General features: G+C 42.0%; 1 protein-coding gene across 1 annotated transcript in view; it reads left to right on the top strand.

Annotated features, from left to right (window-relative positions):
* pde4ba (phosphodiesterase 4B, cAMP-specific a) overlaps nucleotides 1–25,914 on the top strand; it is a 108,730-nt gene that overhangs the window by 10,094 nt on the left and 72,722 nt on the right. Inside the window, exons 2-3 of the mRNA XM_066692648.1 lie at nucleotides 7,856–7,985; nucleotides 12,833–13,068. Of these exons, the coding sequence (XP_066548745.1) occupies nucleotides 7,944–7,985; nucleotides 12,833–13,068 (278 nt within the window). The 5' untranslated portion in view covers nucleotides 7,856–7,943. The remainder of the gene's footprint in view (nucleotides 1–7,855; nucleotides 7,986–12,832; nucleotides 13,069–25,914) is intronic.

The raw sequence follows: 25,914 nt of genomic DNA, 5'->3' as shown, positions 1-25,914 counted from the left end.
TGGAGAGTTTTCAATGTGGAAAAATCGGAATAATCTTTGAGTTTGCGTGAAATTACTTTCACCCCGTGTCCCGACCTGTTAACCAGTTGCTTCTCATCAGAGGAACCAACATTTTCATGCTGCAATTATACAGGGGGCTAGTAGAGGGAACACACTGTATACATTAGCATCACGCATATGTTTACCGTATTTGTGAATGCTTTCCATTAGAGTAAAAACAATTACCAACTTACGGTAGATGCTTTAATCGGCAATTACCCGATATCTAAATGTTGGGACGCTTGCGAGAGTACATCTCTGTGCTTCAATTATTAATTACAAGCTATAGAAAGTACTAGTCTTTGATACATTAATAAATCAGGTATGTTAATGTCTTCATGGTGGTAAATGGCCTGGCAAATGCCTAAGGAAATGGTTGTATCTGATGTATTATTTCTGAAAGCCAATTCTTCAAGCTGATGGCAGCAGATGTTGAAGATAGCCAGTGAAAGCAGTATATGGATGCTATCTGCTGTGGTCATCACTTTACTTATTCCCATCCAGCGTGCAGATGTGTGAATATGAATTCAACCTACCATACAAACCCGAGGAGCACAAACTCTGGTCTTGGGTTGCCGGGTCCTTGATGCGCCATTGGTCTCGTCACTGGATTAGCTTTTAATGAACTTCAATGACATCCGTTTTGGGGTTTTCCAAAGACAGATCCTACTAACAGTTTTTTCAGCCCCTTCAGTAGAACATTACCAGCCTTCTGTTGTCTGGAAGTTTCTTCAGAGAGACTTCCTGATGACCAGCATTGTTTGAAGTTCAGTAAGAGATGATAAAACATTCCTCTGGCGTGCAAATTTGTGGTTATGATGCAGAATTAAAATGTCTTCTTGGTGCTGCTCTTTGGACTTCCCTCCACTTGGAGAAACTTAGTCTGTGTTGTGATGCTTACTTGTAATTATGGTATTGGTCAAACTCCTGTTAGTGTGGTTGGGACCCAAAGGAGCTGTGCTATGACTGTTATTTATGTATGTTTGTATGCATTTCTTTCTTTCTTTTTCACAATATGCCACAGATGAGTCAGAGAAAATGATCATCTATGTTAGTTTTGGTAGTGAAATTCTTGGGGAGCATTTCTCGTGGCTTTTCAATAGAGGAGTCCCACTTCGAACGTTTAGCCTTCCACGACCCGGAACTAATCCTGAGACAGAAGGTCACGGACAAGCTTGACCGTTTGAAAAGGTCTAAACAGACTCCCTTGTCAGGCAGTGCTAGACATCCTCTCTGTCCCCCCCCGTGTATTCGTGTGTAATTACTTCTCTAATAAATGTTTAATCTGGTCTCCCTTTCAAGAAAAAAAAGCCACACTCTGTTTTTTCCTAAAGCTACACTAATAAAGGAAAAGAACAACAATATGACTTTCAGGGGCATTTCAGAAACGCATGTGTGGCCGGATTGGTACGGCGTGCGAGATAATTGTGAGCCATTAAAGATGACTGTCCCTGAAGACCCTGTTTAGAGTCGTTATTAAGCACAATTCAGTGGCGTACCGTGGGTGAGGTGCTGAACTTTTTAATTATGTAAAAGCTCTACTAGTTGGTTAACACATTAATTTGATCCTGAATATTGTATGAGTGTGACTAAGATTGATGACTAACGATTGCAATCAAGGCCGTCGGCTTTATAGTTACAGATGTGCTGGTGAGCGCCTCGTTGTGAGCAAAGCTTTTCACTGTAGAGGCATTCAGCCACACAGTATCAGCAGCACAATGGGAATCAATTACGCAACTCGATTCAGACCAGAGCGATGGGTCAAACAGAAGGATGCGGTGGCCTTGGGTTCAATAAACTGTGATGCTATTGCCGGCGAATGTATGAATCTCTAGATTTTAAGGAGGTTTTAAATCGTACAATATGGGTTCTTTTGGTGGCGGTATACATTATTAATAAGTCCTTGCAGATCCATATAATATATATATATATATACACACTCACCTAAAGGATTATTAGGAACACCATACTAATACCGTGTTTGACCCCCTTTCGCCTTCAGAACTGCCTTAATTCTACGTGGCATTGATTCAACAAGGTGCTGAAAGCATTCTTTAGAAATGTTGGCCCATATTGATAGGATAGCATCTTGCAGTTGATGGAGATTTGTGGGATGCACATCCAGGGCACGAAGCTCCCGTTCCACCACATCCCAAAGATGCTCTATTGGGTTGAGATCTGGTGACTGTGGGGGCCAGTTTAGTACAGTGAACTCATTGTCATGTTCAAGAAACCAATTTGAAATGATTCGACCTTTGTGACATGGTGCATTATCCTGCTGGAAGTAGCCATCAGAGGATGGGTACATGGTGGTCATAAAGGGATGGACATGGTCAGAAACAATGCTCAGGTAGGCCGTGGCATTTAAACGATGCCCAATTGGCACTAAGGGGCCTAAAGTGTGCCAAGAAAACATCCCCCACACCATTACACCACCACCACCAGACTGCACAGTGGTAACAAGGCATGATGGATCCATGTTCTCATTCTGTTTACGCCAAATTCTGACTCTACCATCTGAATGTCGCAACAGAAATCGAGACTCATCAGACCAGGCAACATTTTTCCAGTCTTCAACTGTCCAATTTTGGTGAGCTTGTGCAAATTGTAGCCTCTTTTTCCTATTTGTGGTGGAGATGAGTGGTACCCAGTGGGGTCTTCTGCTGTTGTAGCCCATCCGCCTCAAGGTTGTACGTGTTGTGGTTTCACAAATGCTTTGCTGCATACCTCGGTTGTAACGAGTGGTTATTTCAGTCAAAGTTGCTCTTCTATCAGCTTGAATCAGTCGGCCCATTCTCCTCTGACCTCTAGCATCAACAAGGCATTTTCGCCCACAGGACTGCCGCATACTGGATGTTTTTCCCTTTTCACACCATTCTTTGTAAACCCTGGAAATGGTTGTGCGTGAAAATCCCAGTAACTAAGCAGATTGTGAAATACTCAGACCGGCCCGTCTGGCACCAACAACCATGCCACGCTCAAAATTGCTTAAATCACCTTTCTTTCCCATTCAGACATTCAGTTTGGAGTTCAGGAGATTGTCTTGACCAGGACCACACCCCTAAATGCATTGAAGCAACTGCCATGTGATTGGTTGGTTAGATAATTGCATTAATGAGAAATTGAACAGGTGTTCCTAATAATCCTTTAGGTGAGTGTATATATATATAATTACAGGTCTGGAAAAAATGAAGAGACCACTCCAAGTTCAGAAATCAAGGTTAAGGGTCTCTTAATTTTTTCCAGAGCTGTACGTATAATATTGATTAGTCTCAGTGCCTGGTGAATACGCTGCAGACAAAGAACATACAGAGAAGGCGTCTGGCTAATCCTGTTACATCAGAAGTGTAAACCAAACGGACATAAAACATAAACCCAGGCGCAGCTGGATCCTGTCGACAGACTCCGTTTGGATACAGATGCAGGAGATACTGTCGGTCAAGAGACGGATGTGCCGACTTAAGACCTCCTTTCCTTTCCTTTCCTTTCCTCTCCTTTCCTATCAGCGTCCCCAGATGGGCCTTTTAACAGAGTGGGCATTGCTGGGCCTGAACTGATACTATTGAGCCCGGGCGTTGACAGCAGTTTTGCTCGACGGGGTTAAAGCCGTGTCAGATGTAATATTGCGCAGCGTGATATGTTTGGGTTTTTATGAATGCTGTGGAAGGGCTATAAAATCTTAATTAGTCCCCTCTAGAAATGGAAAGGAAATTCTACAAGAACGTGATTAATCCAAACCACTTTAATTCCCTCCCCAAATATTTCTTCCTAACTGCGATTAAAATGATCTTACACTCATTTCGAGGCACGGTATTGATTTAGTTGGTTTGTAAACCACTAATTTCTCTCAGTACTTCAATCTTCTGTTTAAGTGAAACTGTGCTACAGATAGAAAATAATATCTGACGCGAATATTAAAGGTGCATCTGTACAACAATCTTTCCCCCCAAAACAAAGCCCCTGCTGAGAGAGCGTGTCGACCTGCCCAGGCCAGCTTGTGCGTTCAGTATTCACGGTAGCACACACAACTGTCACAACACTTGCTTTGATCTCAACGGTACTTCAAATGGGCATAATTAACGTGAATGAACATCCTTCTGTTGCCTCCACAATGATATGTATTCCTTACTTCAATCATTTCTGAATAAAACCTCTTCCAAATTAAAGCCGTAATCAAACCATTGGAAGGAAGTGCACACGGCTGTGTTGTCTGTATCTTGCTTATCCACGGTTACATAAACATTAATTCTGCAGATAGGCGCTTATAATCTGATAATGAATGTCTCTTGAAATTAAATTTGCCAGCCTAAAAAGGGTGAGAGTTAATGAACATAACAAGGGCATCAGCAGATGATGTTGTTTTGTTCGAGGCTTCAACAGTCAAGATCTCCCCGATTCATTTCCATTCTCCTCTAAGATTCAGGTGTTTTGTTTTTTTTCTGTTAATTGTTAGTGAACAACCATCTACAGATGTATAATTGTGGTTTGTCTTCAGATATAAATCTGGATGGATATATACGTATAATAGATAGGGAACCAAAAACCAGTACCAGGTGTGTTTGAGGCAAAGGAAAAGGAAATTAAAAGGCCAGATTTTTTTTTAAAGAAACCACATTGTGTACATTAAACTAGGTGATACAAATAAGCCAAGATGAAATGTGTATGTCTTGATGGAACAACATGTGCTTTCTCATTTAATTAATACAGATGTGTTGTGGATTTTCAAAGCAGGCACACATTAAAACCACACATTTCTCTGCTCATGAGACGTTCCTCAAGGTGTCGGTTTGTTCCGAGTTGTGCACCAGGCGGCTGTGAATTAAACGCGGACAGTTTGTTCTGATTGTGTTGTTTACTACATGAAATCAGTCATCTGTAGCGTCAGCTCTTATTTTTGGCAACGTATTGGTAACTGAGCTCGCAGTAATCGGTTCGTACCAGTCGATGTAAACTGCAGTGTCCATCTGTTTGTGGAAAACGCTGTCCCTGACTAACCCTTGTTACCTGATGGCAGCGTTGTTCTCTCTCTCTTCTTTTTCTGCCAGCATGAGAAGGTAGCGTAGAAAAGGTTATATCATTCAAACTGGGGCCCAGTTCCTTTCGTTGTCAATATGTGATTGGTTTGTAGAATTCTTGAATCCAGGGTTCAGGTTTTTCCATCTCGAATCATACAGATTGCAATGTGATACTGAAGTGATGCAGTCATACCTTAGCAAAGCTGAAATCCCCATCTTAGACACCAGTCTATTAAAGGAAATCTAAATTGGCCCATAAGGGACCAGCATAATGGGAATAAAGACCATATGTAAGGCTTAAATGTACGAGCAGGGAAATACATTTGTTCTTCAACTTATTCTCTCTCTCTCTCTCTCTTGGCCAATTAATCATGCAGTCAATAAAGTTTTCATCATCTGTGGCACGTCTGTCAGATTCAAACACGTCTCAAATAGATGTGTTTGTGTCGTTTTAAACAGAACCTTGAAATCATGAGAGAAACATTAAATAAGTATGTGGCTGCTTGAGTCAAGTGTGTATCTTCATGCTTTTTGCCAATAAATCAATGACAATAAAAAGTGCAAGCATAGTACTCGACTTGCCCTCTCATTAGCTGCTCTGAGCATCAACACAAAGCAATCATTGACCAGCGCGCTAATATAAGAGGAATTCAGCCAACAAATATGAAGTCTCACTGCATGGATTTGTGTCTTATTTTCTTCTACGTGCACATAATGTTCTGCTTGTTTGCATATTATATCCTCTTCACTTTCTTTTTTTTAAATGTTCCGTTTTAGCAGTTCCCCCAGACAGGTAATCTGATTGACTCTCCAGCCACTGGGCGAAAACCTCCTGTGTATCTGAGTTTCCACGTTTCCTTCCCACGGTGTATCATTAAGATTATAAAGCAGGAAGTCTTATTGTTAATAAACAGCCATTTTTTTTTTTTTTAATGCTTTAGATCCTCCAGAGATAAACTTTTGCCTAATGGTGAGAGTCTATTCCACAAAGCCCTATTCTCCAAGCCAAACCCCACAGTACATATAGACATGTTGTCTTTGTGAGCAGAATACTAATGATGTCATCTTCTCGTGGTCCCGATAACATTTTAATTTATAATTCGCACGGAGTCCGTCTATTGATGCGATACTGCTGTATGGATTACCCACTGTGCACGATAATTGAACATCTGTTTTCCCCAATCCTTGAGTGCTAGTGGATGGGTTGTATGATATGATAAACCACCTCCCAGTCCAACTGGGAAGATAAATACGCTCTGCGTGTTGCGTCCATAACTCCTCTCGAAGGAATGCAGCAGCTTGATGGATTGGAAATGCTTTCAAGATCTATGTTCTTCTGTCGCTATTTCTTTCCGTCGCGGAGAAGAGTCCCACGGTTTATAGATCATCGAATAATTGCTGCTTTTGTTGTTGAGCCGCCGATCGTTGAAGCAGGTGTATTCCAGTTTAGTGGACTGTTTGTCTTTTTGTTTCTTTGGCTTTATTAGAATAATTTGCATTTATAATATGCGTGGCCTTCTGTGCAGTGAAATTCACATGCAAAGGCCATTGAGCAGAGTTGTGCATTCACACCAACAAAAACACGAACAGAGAACAGCAGATTTGTCTCCTGATTATGTGCTGTTGCATACAGTTGTGTTATTTGCTCTGAAATGGGTTTTACCTGAAGCCACGGACTCGGTGTGAGAAGTGCAGCGCAAGAATGTACTCACAGTGACCTGGCTTGACTCGTTTTCTAAATCAACATGTGTAAACAGACCAGAAACAAGTGAAGTGTACAATCTAGGTTTACGCAAGAGAAAGACGTGAGGATTTGTGTGTTGCTGCTTCCTGAAGTGAATTCACTTTGAAATTTTGCCTTGATTCCCCCTCCCCCACAAAGTAGACTCTCCTCGTGCATTCAGCTAGACCTCTTTGGCCTCAAATTATTCTGTAAGATGGGATGCACTCCAATCACTGGGGAATAGATATACACAATTCTTCTCGACAAATGGAAATGCATCCTGACACGATGGGGCTGCAGCACACCTGTGAAGGGTCAGACGCCGTGCAAATCATCCCTTACGGGTCAGAGGATGACATACAGCGGTAACACGGGCTTTCCTGTTTAGAAATCGTAGCGGATGGTGTTAAAAGTTAATGGAGGATTTGAGATGCAGCGATTTGTGGTAAGCGATCTGCTGGAAGCCGGCGCCGGTAATGTAAGCAAAGCTGTACGGTGTCCGGGTTATTTAATTCCCTGTCACTTGAGATTAATCGGAGTCGTCGTGAATATGTACTGCATCCCCCTCTCTTCACGTGACGGACATGGCATTCAGTTCAAATACCGCAATCGTCAGTTCTGAGCTTCATGGCATTTTGTACAAGAACAAAGGGAAATTTGTTTAAAGTGAATGATTAAATTATATGGAAATTTTTGTGGAACTTCTTGGTTCCTGTTCTGTGGATGGTTCTCTGCTGGCCTTGTTGAGCACAGTTTGTTTAATGAAAACACGCGAGCAGCCACCCATGTCACCAAGTTCACAGCGGATGCAAATGAAATGTTGATCACTGTCATGATCTCTGACTAATGACGAGGGAGGCTGGTTTTCATAATTTACTTTCTCTCTCTCTGTGTGACAAAAGGAACCTGAGCTGTATTTGTAAAGCACTCGACTGGGAACTTAGTTCCTGTTCACATCGAGAGCACAGCATAGGTACGGTACTGTGTAAGAGTTGTGTTTGAAAAAGGAAAAAAAAACTGAAAATAAGTTGGTGCGAATGATGTTGCACACAGGCGTTCATTGTCCTTTCTTTTTCAGCCACTCAGGTGTAACAAGGTGTGGCGAGTGCGAGCGACTCCGGATAGCAGGCGCTGCCAACCCGGGCGAGGAAGGTCTTCGGCTCACGATGAGGAAGAGCAGAAGTGTCCTGACCGTGTCCCCCAACGACGTGAGTAGCAGTCGTGAGCGCGGCCAACTCCTTAACAGGTTACCCTCGCCCTTTGACCGTATCTGGCAGAGGAGTAAGTTCGCGCACAGTTCCTCGGCGATCGAGAGTTGCCTGAGCTCAGATCTGTCCGGAGAGCAGGGCGCTTTGCTGTACTGCAGTCAGATTGTGTAGCCTCGAGCCTCCTTTGTTGTTCTACTTTCCAAAACCACCTTGAAGTATTTATTCCTGTACTTCGCATCTGGGCAACTTCCCTGTAAAGAGCGCTTTATAAAGGGGCATGAATTATTAACGTTGAAGTAAACAAGGGGAAGCGATTTAAAAAAGAAAAGCCAAGTTCCCTGGTGAAAAATAATGTATCCCTACAACTCACTTTTCTGTGACAGTCGGGAAGAAGAGGGTCAAGGTGACTTTAAATCCACAGGGCTGTTGTAACGTTAGCAGATTGAGACTAACAAGAGGCATTCAGTATCCTGTGAGTCAGATAGAACAATTTCATAAAGGGACATGCTTCCTGAGAGGCTGGGTTACACGATTAAGTGTTATCCATTCATGTCACACCAGGGGGCTTTTACATGACTGCTGCACCATAGAAAAGATCCAGTCCTTGTAAAATTAATTACAAATCATTCAACTTATTATTTAATAACAATAAAACATACCTATCTGAATGATCTTCAACAGTGCATGTAGATTAATGTAGTGTCAGACATGAATCTAGTTTTGTTTTTGTCTTGGCGATTGAGAAATGCATCTTTCTGTTATTGTTGTCGTTTTACAGGCACAGTGTAGCAAGAATAGACCATAGCTATACAGCTTTGTCGATGTATTTAGGTCAGGATTGTGGTTTATACCATTGTGAATGCAAATCCCAGGGGAATGTATCTTTTATTTCTCTGCTCCGAAGATGTGGGATGAAGGAGGTGGGAAGGTTTTGGGCGGTTAAGATGGTTGACTATGAAACACGTTTTCCAGGTCTACACTTACAACCGTTTTTCTTCCTAAACGCACGGTCACGCAATCCTATGGCGTTGCTTGGTTACAGCGACTCCTAACTCATTCATGTCGACATTCGGAGAGAAAAGAAAAGAAACAAGAAGAAAACGAGGCTCCTGTCTGCCTCCAGAGAGGATTGTTTCTCCTCCTCCTCCTTTCTTCCCTCGTGTCACAAACTAATCTGTCTCTCCCGGCGGCCGCTCTGACCCGTTTAGCCAAGTTTCTCCGACCCCAAACATCCGGGTAGAAACGAGGGAGTCTTCTGCTCTGATTCGGTGAACGTGTTTGCAGACTTAAATACAGACAAAAGAAAATGTATTAAACGGGGACCGCACTTGTATTTTGTCTCGTTCCCATAAGTCATTTACAAAAGCCGTTCCCTTTAGGGATATAAAAAAAAAAACCTCTATTAATTTCCTCTTCTCTAGTTAATCAAGGGTGTTGCTAGACATACTAATCATAAATAATGATAGAAAAAGTAATTAGAAATCTGATTAAGGCTTTATTTCAGGGGCTGATTGTAGCAGGACGTTGCCACAGGTGCCAACTGTGACGCAACCGGCTCCAGAACACAATTTCCTCCGAAGCGCACATTCATCAAACTGCTGGTTGGGGCGCATGAATCAGCTAAATTACATTTCAGGATATAACGGCGCTAAAAATAGAGAACCGGCGATGAGAGGAGATGTATGGAGACGCTGAGACTGGCCACGATCAACCAGTCGAACCAGGGCACAGATACTGGGACGCTACCGTACGACTTCACCTGTGGCTTACAATAGATGTGGTTGTCTTTTTCTGATGTAAAAATAAGCAGGACATCATAGGAAATTACACGACAGTGTCATCATCTACTGAAAAGACACTAAACGCACAAACCAGCACAGAATTACAGTGCCGAACTCACTGAATCGTGAAGTAAACCCGCAGCTGTGTAGTGACACTATAATGGCTCAGTCATGGAGCAAAACAAACCATAGAAAGGAAAAGGAAAGTGGGTTGTCGTTTACAAGGTTTATTTATTTTTAAAATGTACATCACGTAGTTTTTACCCCTGCTGGGTGTTAGTGTAGAGTGTAGCAATTCTGAGTGGATTTACCCATTTGATGACAGATTACTGTAACCCCCCATGCCCTGTCGAAATTACGTCACCGGCCACAGCTAGAACGATACCTTCATCGTTTATTAAAAGCTAAAACCTGATTAACTCAGACTCGATTTAGCCTGCGAAGGAGTAGCTAACAAAAACAGAAAAACAAAGCAGTGCCAGGTGGTGCAAACATTTCTTGCGATTGACCTCTTTCTTTGGTGAGAAACGGCACTGAATTAATTTGTTGTGCCGGGGCGTTAGTCATCTTGCGGCTGGATGGCGTGAGTCTTTGGTTTAATGCGTTTCTGTGTCCGTTGATTCAAGCCGAGTTCAGACCGAGGGCCCATATGGTGGCAGCAGGATACTTGTTCGTAGCTGTCTGGGGCGTCTCTGTGCAATCATTTTTGAGCTCCTTTGCAGCTTATTTGATATATGAAATGGAATTGATGAGGTACAGATTAGATATTTCATGACTGCGGCGTACTCAGTTTTTGGAGGCTGCCGAGCATTATGTTGTTGTTTTGTGTAAGGTGGAAAGAAGCCAGTGTGTTAAAGATACAGGCAAGATCATGCATCCCTTCCACAGCCGAACGAAGCAACACGTTTTCTTTTGCAAGCTGGTGACAAATCTTGTCTCTTGGACTTTAAATATGATCCCAGTGAAGCTCTTAGCTCAGCGATAGAAAGTGTACTTTCCAGGATGTATATCTGGTTATACACCCACCTGTGATGCCTTATATGCCGAGACCCCTGTAAAGAATAGACTGATAACACTGACCTCTTGTTCCCTTACCGAACAGCAGTGACTCTCATTTTCTCTTCCCTCCAGGGGATTATTCCCCTTCCCATAACCTCCGAATTTAACCTCTCAGACTAAGGAGAAAGATCCTTTCTTTTAAAGTTAAACTTGAGTCACATTGCAGATGGTGTACAGTGAGATTGTCCCCTGAAGCGCAATCAGAAATACAAATAAAGATACCTTAAAAAAAAAAAGTAACAAACGGAAAATCTATTTGTTTTTGGTGCCAGAAAACAGAAAACCACTGCATAGGAGGTTGTGAATAGGCGTTAGATCTCTCTCTATATGCTATTACTTTCATTGCTTCAGGTGCCATTTTGCTGGTGTAGAAATTATCACGAGAAGAGAAAAACTATTTCAACTTCCCACGTAGCTCATTCCCGGTTCGCTGTTGGGTCTGACAGCTTAAGAGTCACTCCACTTGCTCAAGAGTAATGCAATTTTCTCTCTCGTTCTCTTTTTTTTGTGGCCAGGAGGCTATTCACTCACCTTATCAGTGCTTTCCCTACATTTGAACATGTGAGCCCACACACACGCACACGAACATACATTCAAAAAGATAATGTGAAAAATGTAATGAAACACATAGTTATATGCAGCACTTTCTACCAGTTTAAAAGTGTTTCTTGAACCGGTGTTTTAGGTTGTAGCTGAGAAGTGTAATTCTTTTATAGTCTTAACAAATTTGAAATCGGCCTTAAGTTCACTTCATGCATTTGTTTATTTTTATCATGGACAATGACAAAGCCTGGGATTGATCAAAATTAATCTACAGTTAGGTCCATAAATATGTGGACAGTGACACAATTGTCATCATTTTGGCTCTGTACGCCACCACAATGGATTTGAACGGGAACAAATACTTTTGAGCCCCTAAAATTGGGGGAACCACATATATAAATGGATGTAACTCCTACACTGTTCACCCAATGTGGATGTAACTACCCTCAAATTAAAGATGAAAGTCTTCACTTAATGGATAGTGTTTCCTTTCAAATCCATTGTGGTGGCATACAGAGCCAAAATGATGACAATTGTGTCACTGTCCAAATATTTATGGACATAACTGTGAATGTAATATCTAACTAACGCTGGACAAAATGCTAATCCTGTGTAAATGAGCAAACCCCGGGGCCTCAGTCCATACTGCAGTACAGCACGGCTCTGCGTGTGTTTCACGTTATCTGTATAAGCGGCCGAGGTGGATGGACGAGGCGATCACACTCTATGTTCCTGTTCCCGCCGAGGACAGGTCGTTTCTTATAAATCGTATGTTATGTAAAATGTTTCTGTTTTTTTTTTTAGTTCCCTGAAATAGTTACTCACGTTTTAGCACTTTGAATGGCAACGTTTTCCAGCAGGCTTAGGATGCCCCCTAGTGCACAAGTGAGAGAGGCAAGGAAAAGCAGTTTTATGGTGGTTAAGTAATAAACCTCATCAGGATAGACAATAGATTTGTATTAAATCATTATGTCTTAGTCAGGGGTGGACAGATCACTTCTATGTGTGGTAGTCCAATGGGCTAAAAAAGGTAAACTATGGTAGCCCGCCACAGATTGTGGTAGCCCACATTTTTCATTTCAATTTAAATAAATTGTAGACAGATCTAATTTCAAGGTGGTAAAGGGTTCAGGACAGAAAAAGCACAAACACTACATAAGTACATAAACTATAAATGTTTCTAGTTTTTTTTAAATATTACACATTTAAATTGTCATATAAACTTGACAACAACATATCCCACACAGAAAAATTATAAATCAAGTGAAAGTAATATACTATTGTTTTGTAAGTTTAATTGTAAAATAAAATAAGTGCTTTAAATCTTTATTTTCAAGTAGACATTGGTTCATGCAGGGTTCACCATCAAATTGCATAGGCCTGGCGTAGGCATAGTCAGTGCCAATTTGTGCTCAAGAGAAATCCCGGTGACGGACGCCTGCTCGCCTTGTCTCCCTCTCCCAGGACAACAAGGAGCCATCGGACTGTGGCCCCGGTGAGTCGTTCGCTGTGCCGATGATGTCCCTGGGCGTGGACCTGCGCAGGGGCCGGCGGCGGCACTCGGGGACCCTGCAGCTGCCCCCGCTGGCCTGGAGGCAGGCGGAGAGGGCCCGCACCCCTGACGACGAGATGATGGCCCGGCCCACCACACTGTCCTTCATCACACCCCGCATAGACATCACGCCCGTGGACCCCGAGTGGTGAGTGGCGGCTCCGAAAGATTGTCCTGGCGTGTTTGTAAGCGGGCTTTGCCCGCCCCACCGTCTCTCGTCAGTGTTTATTATACTCCTTAAATGTCCTTCTGAGGTGACACCATTTCACTGTGTTATTTATCTTATTCCCAAGCTCCGTTTAACATTGCTGACAGTTGCATCATGTCCCTCAGTCTCTCAGTAGGACATTCAGACCTGGAATAAGTCTGGTTGCTCTCCTCTGAACTGCCTCTAGAGCAGCGATATCTTTCTTGAAGTGTGGAGCCCAGAACTGTCCACAGTATCCAGATGAGCTCTAACTAGTGCATTGTACAGTCTGAACATCACTGCCCTTGTTCTCAATTCTACACTTTTGACAATATACCCTAGCATTGTGTTTGCCTTTTTATTGCTTCCCCACATTGTCTGGATGGAGAAAGTGAGGAGTTCTCATAGACTCCTAGGTCTTTCTCATGCGTTACTTCTTCCAGTTCTATTCCTCCCATAGTGCAATTTTAGGTGTAAAGGTGGAGACTGTGTGGAAATGGAAACAACACCATCTAACAAACAAACAAAGTAAAAACCAACGATAATAAATGTTTACACGAAAAGCCAAAAGTGTACTTGAGCCCGAGAGGCTGAGAGGATTAAATAGAGATGATTAAAATCTTATCCCTGAGTTGTTTTATGGTTTGACGAGTCTGGACAATATTTGCAAAGTGCCGCACCTAAGAGTTGAGCCGTATCGTGGTGGGAATAGTGGAGCGGAGAGACCCCAACATCCGGGAAACCTTTGTTTAGTTGACAGGTCTTCCCGAGCTCTCGGCTGAGCCCCCCGCCAATCATGAAGCAGCAATCTGGAACACCAAGGTGCATTTACCGTCGCAATGAAGCAATCTGTTTTGTAAAAGCTTTAACATTGCATATGGGATTTACAGAAAATCATAACATCTAATCATCGTATTGTGGTACAAATGCACATTGCAATCAATTTGTATGAAAAAAACAAGGCTGGTGAACATTTTTACATGAGACTACAATAGATGACTTAGCAGAGAAAAAGAGATGTTTTTTTTTTTAAATAGTTCAACAGAAAAGGAATCTGCTACAGAAATAACTCTATTTCCACAACGGTAATTACGTTATTCTCTAACATATTTAACAGGGAAAGGTTGACAGTTGTGCTGTTTGTTTCCCTCCAGTAGAGGGGGCCTCGATAGAAAAAGGGAGTTTTGATGCTTTTTTAATCCCAGCAAATCTTCATTCAAAAGAGTTTTGTATTTGCCTATGAACAAGGTTATTACTGGTTACATTTTTTTATCAACAGAATTCTTTATTTTAGGTAGAAAGCTATTAGTTTGTTATTTATTCCTGATGAGATTGTTACTGTTTTTCTTCTCACACACAAAAGTAGCAATTATACATCTTTATTTTTGTCCACATTTAAATAAGACTTGCTGTCTTTTGTTCAACAGTTCTGTCTTCAGTCTGTAAGTGTTGCTATTCTTCAGCAGACTTCGTTGTAATCATTTTTAGACATTGTTTATTTCGATATTGTTCAATTTGAATAGCTTGATTTTTACCTGTATGAATTTGACTGGTGTCAGATGCGTGGATTGCAATATACCAGAAATGTATGAACTAAAGATCTAAAGGTCTCTGTACAATTACTGTCCAATACGGGTGAAAAAAGCACTGGATTTGCACACCGTGAGGAAAATTAACAAGCAACAAGCGACACTATTTGTTTCCCACCCCCTGTGGCTACTGTAGAGCTGCATAAAGCTCACCACTTGTTTTAATCTCGTAGTTTAATGGCTTTCAATATGTTTCTAACCGGATTGGTTCCTCATTGCATTCCCCAGATTATGTGTCACCTGGGATGAACACTGTTTATGTCATATTGTTTCTCTGAATGCTGCAGCATTTTCAGAGCCTAAAACCGTCACAGGGACACGTGTAACGGTGTGTAAAACTCACTTTGCCGTGCCCTGACATCTCTGGGAGGGTCTGAACCGTTTAGTGTCAGCATCCGTTTGATATTTCTGTCACGTCTTTACATGCTTAGTGTATGTCATCTGTGATTTTTAACAAAGGCACACTTTCCGAAAACCACTCTTCATTCTTTCCACGACAATAGCATACATTTTTCTCTCCCCCGTTTCTCGACGTGCTGCCGTATTGGTTTTTAATATGCCGACGGAAAGCACGGGGTTATTTTTGGAGCATAATCATTTTTACATCAATGGGAAACCATTATATTAAATTGAAGATCCATCAGGCATTGATTTTTATTTCCAATTCCAAGTTTGACTCGAAGCCGTCCACGGTAATTGAATATGATTTTGTCGGGAGGCGCAGGCTTTTGCTATTGAGTTACATGTGCTTTCAAATTGAGATTTTGTACCGGTATCATTGAGAATATGTCCTTTAGGGCTCAAACGCGGCCTCGGGCTCGCCTGCAAATCCCGGCTTGTGCGTGTGGTATCGGCGCCGCAGGCACAATACTGTCATGCTCCCATATGCGGCTCAGCATTTAGTGTAACGCATACACTTTCATCGCACTTTTGTATCATTCCTTTCTGTTTCCTTTACCCCAACAACCGCTGTACAACAACAACACGATAATAAAAATAGCACCACTAATAAAAAAACCCTGCTGCTTTAAGGCACAGCATGGGGTGATGTCTGTGTAAGTTATGTAAGCCACAGACAATGCTTAAAAAGGTCAGTGGAAGACATTTGAAAGAGGGGGATGCTTGTTCACCCTTCACAGTCGGATTGCGTGGGACGGGCCGTGTTTCTCTCGGCCCTGGGGTGGAGTGGGAGGTCAGGTGGTCTTCCTCTGCGAAGTGTGAAGTTCATATCATGCGAAACCCAGCAGCGGATTTCGACAGGGTGGGTGTGGACGTGGTGTTGCCGCATAGAGCAGGTTGGACTCGCGTGTGCTTGGCGTGATCTCTGCTGCTCTCAGCCTGGTGTTTCTCTTCGGCAGAACAAAACCACCGACTATAGATAGAGGCGTTTCGGTGAACCCATGTGCAAGGGCTGTGACCCTCTGAGTTTGTTAGTGAAGAGGTTGTAATATGTTGTAACAATTGTAAGTCACCCTGGATAAGGGTGTTTGCTAAGAAATAATATATAACACAGAAAACAGACTGAGGTCAAAACTGAAATCTGTGATTCAAAGCAATAACAACTGACTATCAATCCCTGACTTTCCGTCCACTCGCTCAGACACTGAAACGCTCGGTGCCGTGTGAAGGAAGAGTTGACACACACGGCCAGAAACCCACGCCTTGCAGTGATGTTCAGAATGAGTCACGGCGGACTCCGAGGACAGGATTTCCCGTCGCCGATACGTTACGACTGTTTGATATTGCCAGTGTTTACAAGCAGCGCTGATGCGATCGGGATTTGATTTCATGAGCTGTCACTCTTCAAGAATGAGCTGTGCGTTTCCAAATAATGTAATATTACACTTATCTGAAGATTGGGGCAAATGTGTAAATTACAGACCTGGAATTGAATATCATTGCAACAGTTTTGGGGTTCACTGGGTTGTTGTTAGAGCTAGATTCCTCTGACCCCTTCAAAACTGTGGTAAAAACAATAGACCACTTGCTTTGATGTATTATTATTGCCTGGAATGATAACACCTATAATGCTCTGCAATGTCATAAGGAACATACAGGTTAAAGCACTTATATTTATAGTTTTTACTGATTAATTGATATCTTTACTGTCCCGTTCTTGTCGGTTTAAGCTTATTTGCTTTAGTAATGGAAGTCTTGCATCTTTTACTAACATGGCTCATTAGAGACCTGTTTGTTACCATGTTGAACTGAACCGCAAAGAGCTTAATGGTCTCAAGGTCAAGAAGAAATAGATGACCCGCAATGCTATGTAATTCCCTCATCTGACACATAAGGCACTATGTGGCGAAAACACCAGAAAAGATGTCTGGAATCTGCTTTTGTTTCAGTTCTTTATAATTGAGAGCTGTTGTTGGGAGAATGATTATTAATCTGTATGCTAATGGCTTCAATAACATTGTCCAGGAGATGTTTGTACCACATCCAGACAACAATGCATCACATTTGCTTCCATAATTAATACAGAATACATCATGAGCAGAAAACAGGGAAGAAAAATTAAGAGATCAGGGAAATTTGAATTGTTAATCGGAAAAGCTTTAAAACGCACACAAGTTGTTTCTCGTTCCTGTGATTAAGGGATTCGTACGTAACAATCAGAACCATTCAGAACCATTTTGATTGTGTAATTATTTATTAATGGGATAAACGCCAGACCCTACTGGAAGTCAGCATCACGCGTCAATTAGTTTTATAATTGCCTGTCAGTGAGACGTGTCTGCACGGGCTGCTGTTGAATTATCAACTGCGGTGCTGCATTCTGGGTTTGGCAAATGTGACGACAGGTTGTGTTGTTTCTGGCAGAACCTGGTGTGTTTTGGTAAATATGCTGTTTGGACCGGGGCAGAGCTTTTATTTCAGATGTGGGGAGGTGAAATGAAGTGAAGCTGAAAAAGCAGGGGTAGAGGAATTACCACATTTTAAATATTGTCATAAATTACGCTTGTGTTTTTGGACAGAGTTTTACCAATGTGTAACGTTTACAATCTGACATCTTGTGCGTTTGCTGAATGATTTGCACACAGGGCTTTAGTCTGGAGGGCGTGGCAGGGAATAAAACAGAACGTACAGGCTATTTATTTGAGAAACAAACAAGGTAAAGGATTTCCAGCTCTTTAAATATATTTTCATAATCCCTCTTGTCTTATTCTGAATTCAGAATACATAGTATACAGTTTGGTACATATGTAATTGAATAAATTAGTTCACATGAAAGGACGTCTTATTTTATTTTAATGGACATGCTCCACACTCCTATTTGTGATCCTGCAGATTGACAGTAGTTGTGCACAATAATAACCTGACATAATATTGCATGTCTTTATCCTGAGAGTGTTTATCTGTCATCTCCACACCAGCTAGCTGTGAAAGGTCACGGGTGGTCACAATCGAGCAGCTTCTGCACGGCATCTCTGAGACCGATTTGCCTTTGCAGAGGCACTCGCTGGCAGCCCAGAGACTCTGCCCCGGCTGCTGAAAAATTCCTCCGTCAAAAACGAGCTTGAGCCAATCGGCACGGGGGGGGGAGGAGCCAGCAGCTTCTGTTTGAATGTGCAGAGTTCTGAAATATTTATTCTGAATGAACATTTGTGTCTTGCACGGCCGGCTGCTGCTGCTGCTGCTGCTGCTGCTGCTGCTGTCTGTTGATTATCCCGGCAAAGGTGACCTGTGAGCCGATTTTATCATCCAACATTTAAGGCGCGAGGGCCTCTCTGCCTCGTCTCCTGACTCGGTGGAAAAGGATGGATTTGAGATGCTGATGAATATTTCATAGGGGTGGTTCCTCCAGCTGAATGGATTCAGTGAGTGTTTCTGTGTACTTTACAGATGTACCATATCCACCAGGAGGCTTCTGACAGAGACACGGCACATGAGCGCTCTGGCTTTTCTTGTTTTTATTCTGCAGGCGGTGTATCCATGCTCATGAAGCTTTCTCTCTCAGCTTATCAATGTTCAGAGGAGGACCGGGCTAAAGCTTAGCCTCGGTTGGATGAAGGAGGGCTTTTTCTTCCCCCCCAGCTTCAGTTCCGTTTACCTCTCCGACACGGTAGCTGCCGTCGCCCATCCTCCCCTTTTTATGGCATAGCCTCTGACTCCCGAGGGGTACGCTCCGGATCGCCCTCACCGACATGTCGGCAAGAGAGCCCACGTCCAACGAGCTCACCGCTCCTGAGCCGGAGTCCTGCATCCGGACCTTCAAGGAGCACATGCACCTGGAGCTGGAGCCCCCGAAACTGGCGGGGACCGGCACCAGGTCTCCCAAGATCTCCCCCCGCAGCTCGCCCAGGAATTCACCGCGCCTCTTCCGAAAGTTGCTGGTGAACAAGAGCATCCGTCAGCGGCGCAGGTTCACCGTCGCGCATACGTGGTAAGAGGTGCTTCTGTACAGGTGTTCGGTTGGCCCGGGAAAGCGTTGCGGTGACGGTGGCTTGGCAGTCGTGGCATATTAATTGGTACCTTGTTGTGCATTTGAAACGGTAGATTTACCGCAGAGGATTTGTGTATCCTTTTAAAAAAATACAAAACAGCTTCCCAATACTGATTGCAGTCCACAGAGAATCTCCTAGACATTGCTCCTGCCAGGGTATCAAACACAGGGCACCATATCTATCTGCCAGGGTGTTTATCTTGTATTTTATTGCCGTACAATGCACTGTTGTCTTTGAGGAGGCTGTGCAGACTCGTAAGCAGACGCCTGGCATTGGAAAGGCTGGCATTTCAGAGATTGTGCAGTTTGTACACATTGTCATTGCATCTCTTTTGAATCACTGGCTCCATAAATTATATAAATACTGTTTAAAATACTTCACTATAGTGATAGTTTGTATGTGTGTGTATGTATGGAGATTATATTGCAGAGAAAGATTCCCAAAATACAAAACCATTTAAGCTTCCCTCAATGCCCTTCTGTGGCACAGATATGTGTTTTGCACATCTAATCTGTCAGTCTTGTTGTGTGGTGACGAGTCTCTGTAAAGGTGATGCTACACACCTTGGAACGTGATTGCCATATCTGCAAAAGATGTAAACATAAAAAGGGTTAAGATTTGAATACAGGGTTTTCTATGCATGCATCGAAGCTTTGAGTAACCTGCCTACCTAAACTAAACACCCAGCATGAAGCAGGTGAACTTCAAATGACAATGGGCTCGATTTAAATATAGGATTGCTCCTATACGTGCAATTAACCCGTCAATAGAAATATTATCTTGGGAGCCAGCACTAGCTATGTATTCCTATCCGGTTAACTGGGCTCGTATTGTCACTTAAATACACCCTGGGATAAATAATATTGTTCACATTTCTTTTGCTGTGTATTACAGCGCTGTTTTATCATTATTGAGGAGCATTGTTGGATTTTCCCAGATGAAAACTGTAGGATTAAATTCGATTTATTGTCTATTTATTTATCTATGTTGTATTCATATAAGGGGAGCGATCAGTTATTGACATTTGTACAGGTACTGAATAGAACATGATGTATTACATTATTAAAATCCTGCCGTTTACATAATGGGAACGTTCTCTATAAATTGAAATGTTTTGACAGGCCACCAGTGCTGAATTTGTGGAGCCTCTCCTTCTCTTCTCTTGGTCAGGGGCTTTTAATTTTTGAATAAAAGGCAGAAAATAAAATGCCTACTGTCCCATGCAGGGGACCTCTATACTCTTATCTGTATCGCAGGCAGCTTGAATATTTGATTGGGTTAATGTATGTTTTTGTAATAATATAATAGATTGTTCTGTTGGCTATGAGATGGTCGTGCCCCGCCCCTGATTTAACCATGATGATATTTTGAACTTCTAAGTGGAGAATATGGTGTTGTGGTGCCAGCATGAACCATAAGGATAGGAGGACAGAAGATGTAGTCAGAGATGATCTTGCTAGAAAGAAGGATTAAATTGGACAGATGATTCCAAGTGTTGTGTTTGTATGGACCACATAAGGTGGAGGAGAAAGAGATTTGGTGGTGTTCAGTGTGGCCGTCTCAGGTGTTGGACAGAGAAATGTGGTCATGTGGTCAAATAAAAAATCAAAAACACAGCTTTGTTATGCAGTATAACACTAGGGCCCCTGTTGTGTAAGTGGACGAGCCGTTTGAGGTTGTTTTATGAACTCCGATACGCCGTGTTTAAGACAGTTTTAGGTTTTCAATGCGTTTACACAGGCGGATATTGAACATCTAGAAGTGCTTTTGTGTTTCATTGGTACAATTTGTGTAGGAATCTGCAGGTTGTAAAGAAATGGGTCATCCTGCTCTGCAATTCATAACCAAACTGAGAATGAGGGGGAAGAATGACAAAACCTTACACGGTCATTATTTCTTCAGTGTGTTTGATCTATTTTTACCAAAACTGATATAATAGAGCAAGGCTTTCTTTTCTCGCCGATTGAAACGAAAACGACAATCTTAAATAGATCTCATTGTCGGGACTAGAATGGTGTCATTTGTTTTTAGTCGTATCATTAGCTTAAGCAGCTATTTGCTTTTTACTGAAGTTTTTGTTTGCGTATGGGACGGCTGCCAATTTGCCTTCACGCTATTTACTGTGTTAACATTTTTGTAATTCTGCTGCACACAGGAACAAGTCTTCTTGGAAATTTTAGCTATATTACTCTCTCTATATAGCACCCGACACATAACAACTCCTTTTTTTTCTTTATGAAAAGGAAATAACACCTTCTATAGAAAACGGCTCAGAAAGGCCGCCTAAAAATAGATCCTCTCCAACCACTCGAAAGATTTTTAAAACGAACAACCAGCGCTATCAAATGCTATCATCAGGCTTTTACAAATGAGTAATTTAATGGTTTTCCCTGTCTCTGGGAAGCAACTCTTATTCCCCACAGAACACAACTCGACAATAACCGCGTTACTTCAGCCGGCGGTGACGCGCAATCGCCCCTGGGGTCGGCTGAACGCTATCTGGGTATCTCTTCACTGGAGTGTAAAATATGCTAATCGTTCAGGCTTTCGAAGCCGAGGTAAACTTTACCACAGAATGATACAGACTGTGGTTTGAGAGGGACTAACTTTTATCCCTATCCCTGTGTTTAATTGAATTTATATAAACTAGTGACGTCAGTGATGTAGGAACTCCCAGCTAAGAGATGCCACTGACGTCAAAGCCAACCGCTAACTCACCTGTCTGCATATCCAGTGAGTGCAGTCCGCATTAAATATGAATGCAAATACATCTACTGTATGTTAGATAACTGGTAGATACAGTGCTGGAAATAGAAGTTGAAACAACTGGTGCGTTAAGAAAGTTGAAAGGGAAATTGGGCGGCGGAGCGGAAATGCTTCCTGAAAGTTGTTTTCTTCTTGTTGGAGAAAGTGGAAAGCTGTAAATTGGCAGGATTGCGTTGTCATCAAGTCGTTTCGTATTTTACCGCCCTGTCTGTTGTGTTAGGGGTTCAAATCATTTTATGTACAAATAGATGTATGTGTACTTGAAGCTCAGGCTCACTGTGAAAAGGTTATTATACTAGCTTGGCTTTAACAGGTAGATTAGTCTTGTTATTCTAGATTTTTCTGTATGTTAAGTGTTTGTTTTGTCTTTATCTGTTTCCAGCAATAAAACAATACATTCATTTTATTTATTGTTTTTGATGCCTTACTTTTTATATTGTCTACTAGTTTTTTGTTTTTATTTTTCTATCTAAGACACTCAAGATGCTAATGCTGAGATGATCACCAAAGAGACGAAACAGACATATTCAATCACTTTAAAATATATTTCTTCCTACAAGAAATGTTTTGTTTGTCACAATGTTATGGATCATTATCTGTGTCTGTGAGACTGAAATGTCTTTTAATCCAGCGGAGCAGAAACCGTTAATCACTTTTGATAACTGCAGCAGTTTGGGTACATATATCTGTGAGAAGGAGAACCGCCGAATTTGGCAATATCTCTCCACGACAAATGATCTGAAAACAAAGGGGAAATAAATTAAACCCTTCAACTTTAAATCACGAAAATGGGGAAATGTTTTGAAAAACACCTGGAAGGGTAGTCTGTCACTCTGATGTTCCACAGGCTCACAGCGTGTCCTGCGAGATTCTGGGAGGGAAGTTTATTTATTTATTTTTACATTTTTAGTGTCAGTTTCCATTTCATCTGTGTGTTTCTCCTCGGCTTTTCTATTCTCCGTTTCCCATGAGCAACATTATGCTGTTTTGTTGAGAAGAGAGGAGAGGATAGATATAGGAAATGTGCAAGAAGCAGCAGAAGAACACAGCGCTACTCTCTTCGATCTCGGTTATGGCTGTAGGACTTCCCGGCGGTAATGAGACGTTCCTCATCCCTGGATAAGAAATCCTTCCTTGATCCGCAAAATAATGTAAAATGGATACATTCCTGGCGTCTGGTTTCATTTTTGTTTGCTCTTATTCTCCCTCAGTTGTGGATTTTGAAGACTAGGAGTCTCCCTGTACTTTGTTAGTTCCTTTGACTCATAACACAACATCTCTCTCGTGTGTTTATTCGTTATTTAGTGTGGTATCAACAACACAAGGTGTATCTGCTTCATATAGTGCATAAAAGGGTCACGAAGTTCATTCATCTTCTTAGATATGGATTTCAATGCGAAAACAAACTCGCAGAACTCTTATCAACATCTCCTTTTAAACCTGTACCAATCTTGTCCAAACTATGTGGTTCTGCAGGCAACATACTGTTATTAATATATTAATAACAATTAATTTAAGTAATTAGTAAGTAATTGTTTATATGAGAGTGACTAGAACATTCTTGGGGACTAAATCAGTGTATTAACAACACTCAAGCTACACAAACTAAAGGGGTTTAGTTTAATGTGACAAAGGTCTATTTAATTATATAATAGGTTCAGTTTCTCCAGACACCGTGACAGATGTGCATGTTTATCAGACTGGCACACTGATATAGTGTGTTCTTTGTGTTATATTGTCTATTGAATATTGTTAGGGTTATTTCTTGCTAGGCCTGGCCTCGGCTGCTTCTGATGAACGACGTGTTCACCGTGGTTCACAGTTCCGCTCCGGTGCCGGTGTCCTGTTTCCACATTATCGCCCGTATCACAGCGGTTTGGGGTGCAGGGTGTTTGCCGAGGGCTGGCTTCCGATATAACGCGTGAGAAAGTGAGGATGTGTGTCTATAAGAGAATGGTACTGATGACATTTCTCAGGCGTCCTGCGACTACTGACTGGAAATCTTCTGTGACTGACATTGAGGGAATAGCTGTAGCTCTTATAAATGTTTGAAATGAATGTAAATGAACATCATTTCCAAAACAGGTGGCTTGGCTCCAGATTAGATTAATGTGTGTCAGAGACTGGAGGAAGGAAACAAAAAGAGGAAAAAATAAATATTTCCCATTTCGCAATTTGTAAACCCAAATATCCGGTTATTTGAAAGGAGCTTTTTCCAGAGTTTGTAAGTATAAAGCAGCTGTTTTCACTCTGCTGAAATTCACCGGGGGGGTAAATAGGTGAGGTATTTTAATGACACAATAGTGACAGGGTTTATTGATGATCTGATCATTTAATCTGTAAATGATCAGGCACTCAAACTATTGATACAAATGCACTGCAATATATATATATATATATATATATATATATATATATATATATAGTATCTCTATTTATACATTGCATCCAGACATGCCCACAAAACCAGGGTCTGGGGAAGGTAGGAGTCATCCGCGTCACTCTCGAGGGTCAGCGCACATCTGGAGCACAGCTGTTCCCCAGCTGCATGACCAAAACCCCCCCGATCCTCACATTAACCCATCCCATACTGGCCCAGTATTCCCATCAAAGCCCATTCACTTCTCTTTTCATTTCCGCCCGTTATAACTGCCCTTTATGTTGTCATTGTTGTATCTGAATATTATTTGAAAGGAGTGGCCCTTTACGCCAGGAGCTGTAGATCCTGGAAAACGCATCATGTGACCTGGAAAGAATGAGCAGCCAGTCGATTTTAAAAGAAAGCAAGCCTCATCTGCCTCGTCATGGTCCACCACCTGAAACCTGCGGCTGTCCCCCCGCCGCCTCGGTTGTTTTGTATTCCGGAGACGTGTTCGAATCCGAAGGATGGGTGATTTGTCATGTGACGACACATCAGCGCTGAGACGGGGACGGACGAGGCCGCTGCCCTGTGGCTGTGTGTTGGAAGGAGCGACCGGAATAACAATGCGATGCAGGCGGCACAACCCACTGATGTTTTATGTAATCTATGAAAAGCACTAATAGGTGTGCTAATGAAAACAGCGTATAATAGATGTATGTGTCAACATTTACACAAGGCATTTATGCTCCTGAAAGTTGCCTACCTTAATAACCTCACTCTGTCTGCATGGCGTGTTTCACATTTGCAAAACTGTATTTTTCTTCTGGTTGAAACTGTTCCCAAAAGAACGACCTCCTGATTTGTATTGCCTACAGCCATCAGTCAACACAAGACCAATTATAGACTGCTGTTCTGTTTTTCTTCTCTTATAGCAGCCACAGCACATCGGGGTGAAAGGTTTTTGGACTGATCCTTAAGCATGTGCATTGTGGTCCAGGCTGTGGTTTACTCTTCCTTTACTCGGTGTCCTACAACCTGCTTGTTGGAGGAGATTGGGTACTATCTTGTTTGGTGATATGAAAAGTCTGTAGTGGGGGGACTTGCTATGGATTGTAATCTCCCCGTAAAGAGACGGTTGTGAGTCTAGCTAGAGTGTATTTGATTACTATATTTAAGCCTGGTGGAAATTGCATTTTTTCTAAATAAGTTGAGATGTTTGGTTCAGTCCTCCACACTATACTGCTTTTGAGGTCTAAAGTGAAGAGGGGTTGTGACTCGTAATCGTAAACCGAAGATAAAGGGTCAAATTGCAACATTTAACTTTATGCATCATTAAGAGATAATCAAAGCCCTAGCATTTAAAGCATTTTTTGTTTTTTAAAGATGTAGTTCTGGTAAATGTCAGTGATCTGAGCTGTGCAAAGTCAGTTCAAAGGTGAGGAATGTAATTTTGAACGAGATACATAAATAAAGCTTTTTAAAAACATATCGCACAGATTTTGATTTTAATAAATACATATATGTTTGTTTTGGTCCTGCTAGGTTATCTGTCTGCGCTGAACACATTTCCCCCCCTAATTGAATTCTGTCGCTTGAATTAAAATGCAATTGCTGTGACATTTCCCGTTTACATTTTGAAATC

This window comes from Amia ocellicauda, chromosome 19 (assembly GCF_036373705.1).
Source record: "Amia ocellicauda isolate fAmiCal2 chromosome 19, fAmiCal2.hap1, whole genome shotgun sequence".
NCBI classification, from domain to species: Eukaryota; Metazoa; Chordata; class Actinopteri; order Amiiformes; family Amiidae; genus Amia; species Amia ocellicauda.
Note: the sequence above shows the minus strand (reverse complement) of the source record. Positions and strands in the feature narration are given on the sequence as shown.